The sequence below is a fragment of the Parambassis ranga genome, chromosome 21 (genome assembly GCF_900634625.1).
Source record: "Parambassis ranga chromosome 21, fParRan2.1, whole genome shotgun sequence".
Classification (NCBI taxonomy): domain Eukaryota; kingdom Metazoa; phylum Chordata; class Actinopteri; family Ambassidae; genus Parambassis; species Parambassis ranga.
The window spans coordinates 1209051-1215478 of NC_041041.1; the positions used below are offsets into that span (position 1 = coordinate 1209051).

General features: G+C 47.0%; 2 protein-coding genes across 7 annotated transcripts; one reads left to right on the forward strand and one right to left on the reverse strand.

The window, feature by feature from the left end:
• The first annotated feature begins 800 nt into the window (after positions 1 to 800).
• On the forward strand, positions 801 to 3317 carry LOC114453870 (inosine-uridine preferring nucleoside hydrolase). 6 transcript variants are annotated; one of them, XM_028433799.1, is made up of 7 exons: positions 801 to 1108; positions 1316 to 1480; positions 1585 to 1775; positions 2072 to 2251; positions 2324 to 2435; positions 2593 to 2729; positions 2814 to 3317. In XM_028433799.1, exons 1-7 carry the CDS (start codon positions 1018 to 1020, stop codon positions 3159 to 3161), a joined length of 1224 nt encoding a protein of 407 aa, XP_028289600.1. In that variant the 5' UTR covers positions 801 to 1017; the 3' UTR covers positions 3162 to 3317. The 6 variants fall into 6 exon arrangements, with proteins under 6 accessions (XP_028289600.1, XP_028289601.1, XP_028289604.1 ...); XM_028433800.1 differs by having other exon boundaries at positions 801 to 1068; positions 1344 to 1480; XM_028433803.1 differs by having other exon boundaries at positions 801 to 1068; positions 1425 to 1480.
• coa5 (cytochrome C oxidase assembly factor 5) lies at positions 3290 to 5208 on the reverse strand. The gene is made up of 3 exons (XM_028433805.1): positions 4982 to 5208; positions 3803 to 3886; positions 3290 to 3596 (listed from the first exon to the last, which is right to left on the reverse strand). Exons 1-3 carry the CDS (start codon positions 5081 to 5083, stop codon positions 3555 to 3557), a joined length of 228 nt encoding a protein of 75 aa, XP_028289606.1. The 5' UTR covers positions 5084 to 5208; the 3' UTR covers positions 3290 to 3554.
• Positions 5209 to 6428: the final 1220 nt, after the last annotated feature.

The window sequence follows — 6428 nt, forward strand, 5'->3', positions numbered from 1 at the left end:
GTGAGTTTTGGTCATTTGAAAGGAGCTATTAAACGGTAACTGGAGTGGAAGCAGCAGGTGTCATCTTAGACAAGAATTATATTTTATTTTTATATCGGACACAAATTATAATCCAAATTTTATCTCACGTTCAGACTTAATGCTGTCTAAATGGCGACTTCCTGGTCGCCATCTTGACATTTTGGAGCCGGATATGACCATATTTGGAATTAGAGGGCGGGGCTGGGAAGCACCTATTTTTTTTTGGATGAGTCATGCTAGTAAGCTAACGTGGCTAGCAAGGAGTCCGTAAAATTAACGTTATGACTCCTGAACGTCTTGTAAAAACACTGACACCGATTAAACTTAATGCTTGAATGACAAAGAGTGCATTAAAAATATAAAGCGTTATTAAAATACACTTTTTACTCACTGAATTATAATCCGCCCAGAGTCTGAAGAACACGGTGTAACCCTGATGAAAACTCACAAAAACAAGCAAAGGAACGGACAAAGACTTCTACATTTAAAAATACAAGTGGAATGCGAATGGACCCACACTGCGAGAGGGGAGGTTTTTTAACGAGTATTTGATGAAAGAAAATATCGATCAGTGAATGGAAGTCAATAAGGAGCCAGGTGCTCTTTGGAGCCACTTCCGGTCGGCCTCATTTTCCAGCCCGGGTGTTTCCGCTTGGTTTAAATAAACCAAAACAACCCACTTTCCCTTTAAGGCTGTCACCGGAAATGACGTCTTTGCCTTAGATCGTGTAAACCCAGAGGTCTCACTCTGTGACCTGAACATATAAAAACGGTTTTCGCGGACACTTTGCTGCTGCTGCCCTGCAACGCCTCAGGCGGTCAGACTCGGTGATTACACGGGGGTTTGGAGGCGATACGCGCGGCTGCTCCTCCGCTCAGGCCCGCAGGCCTCCTCCTCCTCCTCCACCTCCTCCACCTGCGTGCTGCAGAAATCAGAGCAGAGTGAGACCTCCTCCTGCTTCGGTGCTCTCCGCGCTTCATGGCCGGGACGGTCGCATGTTCCTCCGCAGCAGTCAGGTGTGTGTTCGCGCGCGACTTGGTGAGCAGGTGAGGCGATGCTGCACGTGGACACGTACACTGAACACGGGTGGGTGAAGGTTCACACAGACTGTACACACCGACACGCCTGTGTTAGCATGCTGTGTTAGCATGCTGTGTTAGCATGTCCAACATGCTGCAGCTTTTGCAACGCGTGCAACAGGTGTTTCTGTGGGTGTGTGACAGTCATAAATAATAATAGTAATATATATATATATATATATAACATGTATAACCAGTGTGGTGTGGACTGCAGGAGTGTTTATATGTTCCTGTGTTCTAAGACGGTCAGAGGGTCAGCTCGCTGTACTTCCTGGTTGCTGGCTCCTCCCACTGTTCCTTCAACTTCTGACTTCTGCTCAAAGGTTGCTGTCTGCTGATCAGTCTGTGAGAGGACGCCGCTCTTGCTCACACGCTACAGGTCAGTGCTCCTCCATCCACAGAAGGATCAACCATAATCTGCTTCATCTGTATGAGAGCTCTCTTGGTCGGTTGAAGACTAACCAGGCCGCCTGTGCTCTGCAGGGTCCAGGATGAGTAAGAAGAAGCTGCTGGTGGATGTGGACTGCGGCGTGGACGATGCTCAGGCCATCATGCTGGCGCTGGCCGCCCCCGGCGTGCAGATCCTGGGCATCACCTGCGTGCACGGAAACACGAACGTGGAGAACGTGTGCAAGAACGTGCTGAGAGTCCTGCAGGCCTGCAACAAGCTGGAGGTGGGTGGAGTCAGAGTTTTCCAAAGGGTTGCATGACATTAACCAGAAGTCATCATGTGACTCAAGTACGTTTATAAAACTGCCAAACAATGAGCTGCTGTTCGTCAAAGCACATGACTGCACAGCCAGAGGTTGTGTCCCTCTCTGCTGGGTGTACGTTGTTATTTGATTATGAGGTGAAACGTTCCTTTTCAGAAGAATTTGAGAACAAACTTTAAGATTTTTTGATCGAAACTAATTTCTCAAAAATGTAAAATCAGAAACGTTAGAACTAAAATGATTTCTTCATGGAGCAGATTCCAGTGTTTAAAGGTGCTGCTAAGCCCATCCTGGGGAACAGCATCAGTGCGGGACACTTCCACGGACAGGACGGCTTGGGAGACGCTCCTGACCCCAACGCGCCTGGTCTGGAGCTGGTCCAGGAGGAGGCCGCTGTGTCTGCCATGATCAGGATTGTGAATGAGAACCCAGGAGAGGTGAGAGGCGTGAAGAAGAGCTGTGTGTATATGTATCCTTCATGTTCTCTGAAGCCCGTGTGTCCTCCTCAGGTGTCTCTGGTTGCCACGGCGCCCCTCACTAACCTGGCTCTGGCAGTGCGGATGGATCCTTCTCTGCCCGGCAAACTCAGAGGGCTCTACATCATGGGAGGCAACACTGAGTGTCAGTATGTCTGCAGGGCTGGACAGAATAATGTGAACAGAAGAAAGATTCATCTGACAGACAGCAACAAGATCGATGAAGATGATGAGTGGCTGAACAGCAGCAGCATGCTGGATTAAAGTGTCGTGCTTCCTGTTTGTGTCCTGGTCTGTTGCAGCTCGAGGGAACACGACCGTCTGCGGCGAGTTCAACTTCGCGGCTGATCCAGAAGCTGCGTACATCGTGCTGAACGACTACGGCTGCCCCACCTACCTGGCCTGCTGGGAGTTCACCTGCTGCAGCATGCTGCCCTGGGTAACTGCTCACACACACGTCTCTCTGTACGTCCACCATGTCTCCCCGGCTGTTAAATGCTGATGCGTGGCTACATTCCTGCAGGAGTTCTGCGACGCCTGGCTGGCGCAGGACACGGACAAAGCCCGCTTCATGGAGCGGATCTTCCGTCACAGCATCCAGGCCTCACAGACGGAGCGCTTCCAGAAGGAGTGCGTCGCCGGCTCAGGCTTCATTTCCTGCGACTCGTACGCCATGGCGGCCGCCGTGGACGACTCGTTCATCTTGGAGAGCGAGGAGCACCCGGTCAGCGTGGAGCTGACGGGCACGCACACCAGAGGCATGATGATCGTGGACAAGGTGGGTCTTCTGGAGAAGGCTCGCAAGGTTTCTATCATGCAGAAGGTGGATATGGAGAAGTTCAGGCAGATGATGATGGCTGCTCTGAAATGATGTCATCACTGTTCCTGTTGATGCCGTTTGTGATGAATGAAGTAAAACTGAGACTTTAGTAATTTTATATCTCAGCTGTTTGAACAATCCATCCATTCATAATAAGCTGTGTTTGTCATAACGCTTTATAACATTCTAATAAAATGTTTTATTACACATTTTATTTATTGGTGTTCATTACACACACACACACACTCATCCATCACAGTTTGCTCTCAGGGAGTCCAGATGCTCCGGTTACAGAGCAGCAGGTTTTTTCAGTCCTGTATGCTGCTGTGGAGTCGTCCATCCTTTAAAGTCCTTTCTGCCGGCCTGGTTGACACTTGTCTTCTGGACGGTGACTGTCCACACAGCAGGCTCGCTGCTCTGTCCACCACATGGCTGCTGCAGCGTTCAGTATCCCTTCCTTCCTCTGAACCTTGACCTTGTGTCCAGCTGCAGAGGACAGACGATGGTCAGTCAGTGTTTTATAGCCTGTGGGATAAATACTGACCTTACAGCAGGTGGGAGTTCAGGAAAGAGGAAGATGAAACATTCCCTCTTGTGTGTTTAGCTTGACCACAGACACGTGTCCTAACTTCCTGTGTATCTTCAGACTGACGCGTACTTTCATAATGCAACATAATGAGTTTTAAACTCACCATCGACCTCTTGCACTCAAAGAATGCCGTCTGCAGGGCTTTGCAGTGGCCTTCCTTCAGACACTGACTGGGCAACTTCCCCTCCTGAAAAGTAGAGACCAGTCAGAAAACAGGGTCCCTCCTGCCACTTGACTGCAGTGGAACCTGGTCTCAGTGTTTTTTACAGGCAGCGTCCACATTTTGTAAGGATGCATGATAATTATCAGGTTCATTACATAACACAGAAAAATATATTTTCCTATAAATCATAAGCGTGTCCCTTCAGACATGGAAGCCAGTAAATAATGCAATTAGTTACACTTAGCCATCAAACCGGATGTGCAAAATAAGACCAGTGTTTGTTGTTATATGTGTAATGTTCCTTTATCAAAGACTTGGTTAGATCCATAGTGGATACATTTCACATCTTGTTACTCCAGCTGTGTTTATGAGACACACAGACTCTAACCGAGACAAACGGCCAGCCGCTGGCAGAACCACCACCAGGGGGCGCCTAAAACCGGCCGAAACAGCGGTCACACAGTACGCATGTGCGACTTTTTGCCAGCAGGTCAGAGGTATAAAGTATTATTGATGCTCTTCACTCATAATGAAAAGTAGCTTCAGTGATGAATAAATAAATAAGCATTTATTTAAGCTGATAATAACTGTGTATGTATAATATCAGGCTGCAGGTGGTGATGAAGTTCCTCTTTCTACAGAGTCCATTCAAATGGTCAATTATGCAAACTAGGCGATGATGTAACATCTACTTTTCTTCCTAAAGAGTTGTACTACAATCAGACTCAATCAGCTGGTAGCTAATTAGCAGAAATCGATGCTCGATTTACTGGGCTGGCTATGTGGCTAGGCTAACAGTAACCAAGCACACATATATAGACATTATTTGCGTAAATAAGCACATAACCCTTCACCACACGTCTTACAGCACACATGTTTTTGACTCTACGCATGTGCTTTAATGAAGAACATCAATAATACGTACAGTCTGCCGTATAGGTGTATAATAAAATGTAGTTAGCCTGCTAGCCAAACTTCGATATGAGCGCTGCTAACTGTTAGCCTAACTGTGCTCTCCCTCCGTGTCTTTGGAGACCTTTGTAAGTTCTGACATAACTAATACATAAGCAACATATAGCAACACTATTTATATAATATATCAGAATAAAAAGAACTCACCTTTACAACACATTCGTGCTCAAGGAGACACGTCTTTAGGTCTTCTCTGACGCCGGCGCATGCTCTGTGGTCCTCCTCTTTATCCTCGTAGTACTTCGGCATTTTCCGGAGTTCACCTTAACACCAATAAAACCTTAAAAACAAACTCACATGTGCAAGAATTCAGTAGTGAACAGCAGTGACACCGGTGTTATGAGAACTGTCAGCCACCATGTTTGAAAAATGGCATGACGGGAAACCGGAAGTGCAGATGTGCATGCTGGGAAGGTTTGTAGTTTTTTGTTCAAACCAGTGATGTGAGTTGTAAGTACGCTGAAATCAAGCTAGTGACGGTGACGTGAGTGATGCCAGTATGAAAAAACCAGACAGGATGGCCATGACGTAACAACCTTCATCTTTTATTTTGAAGATGTGCATGAAAAATGATGCCAAACATATCAGTCAGGCATGTACACAATGAAGGCACATGAACTGATGAGGCGGGTCTGTCCACAGATGCAGCAGGCACCACATGACCATTCCATGCATTCAGGTTCTGGTTCTGTGGATGCAGGAAGTGGGCAGAAGGCTGCTGGTGTTACCGACACCACCCCCCCCCCCCTTCCAGAACAACACAGTCCAACAACAGGAGGAGGAGCTCACTGCCATCACCCCCCAACACAGGCGGAGGCTCTGTTCGATCAGGGGGTGGAGGAGCCCGCGCTCACAAACAAAATAAAAAGACACTGTTTATAAATTACAAATAACGATGTGAACAAGCATGATGAGCAAAGTCTATCCCACTTTCATTCAGCAAAGGCACTTCACTACCCACTGGAATAAACACACACAGGCAGAGTGAGACAAGCCTCCACACACACACAGACACACACCTTGAGCGGATTTCAATAAACTATCAAGGGAGGAGTGACAGAGAAGAGAAAGAAAGAGATGATGCTGTCTTCATATATATATATATATAGTATATATACAATCAGTGGTGTACTGCAGTGATCAGTAGTCATCATATTTCTGTCCAATCACAAAGCGGACAAAATCGATTGTAACGTGGACTCAGAGGGAAACAGTGAGGGCAGAGGATGAAGGATGATTGAAAAAGAAGAGGTGAAAAATCAGTGCAAATCACGCCCGCCCTCCTCCTCCACCTCAGCATATTGTCCTCAACATCCAATCACCACCTGGACTGTGTGTGTGTGAGACAGAGATTTTTACGTTAGTAAATCCAGCAATATAAGAACAAAGCAAGTGGGGAAGTCCACTAATGTCGCTGGGACGGTTTCACCTGGATTTAAGGCACATTCCATTTTTTTTCCCCAATTTTGAGTCCCGACCACGTCAGCACAATCTATTCAAAACGTTCTCAGCATTAACAGTGAACCTAGCTACTCACGCCAGAAGATTAGCCGCTCTGCAAGAAGCACTTATAAAGAAAAAATGAAATGTACAA

Bases quoted from the DNA above. Each gene is read 5' to 3' on its own strand.
- LOC114453870 (XM_028433799.1), top strand. From the start codon at position 1,018: ATGTTCCTCCGCAGCAGTCAGGTGTGTGTTCGCGCGCGACTTGGTGAG. The intron at 1,109-1,315 runs GTGGGTGAAGGT...TGTGGACTGCAG, and splicing joins GACACGTACACTGAACACGG to GAGTGTTTATATGTTCCTGT. The intron at 2,436-2,592 runs GTCAGTATGTCT...GGTCTGTTGCAG, and splicing joins CATGGGAGGCAACACTGAGT to CTCGAGGGAACACGACCGTC.
- coa5 (XM_028433805.1), bottom strand. From the start codon at position 5,083: ATGCCGAAGTACTACGAGGATAAAGAGGAGGACCACAGAGCATGCGCC. The intron at 3,887-4,981 runs GTGAGTTCTTTT...TCTACTTTTCAG, and splicing joins AGCACGAATGTGTTGTAAAG to GAGGGGAAGTTGCCCAGTCA. The intron at 3,597-3,802 runs GTGAGTTTAAAA...TGTCCTCTGCAG, and splicing joins TTGAGTGCAAGAGGTCGATG to CTGGACACAAGGTCAAGGTT.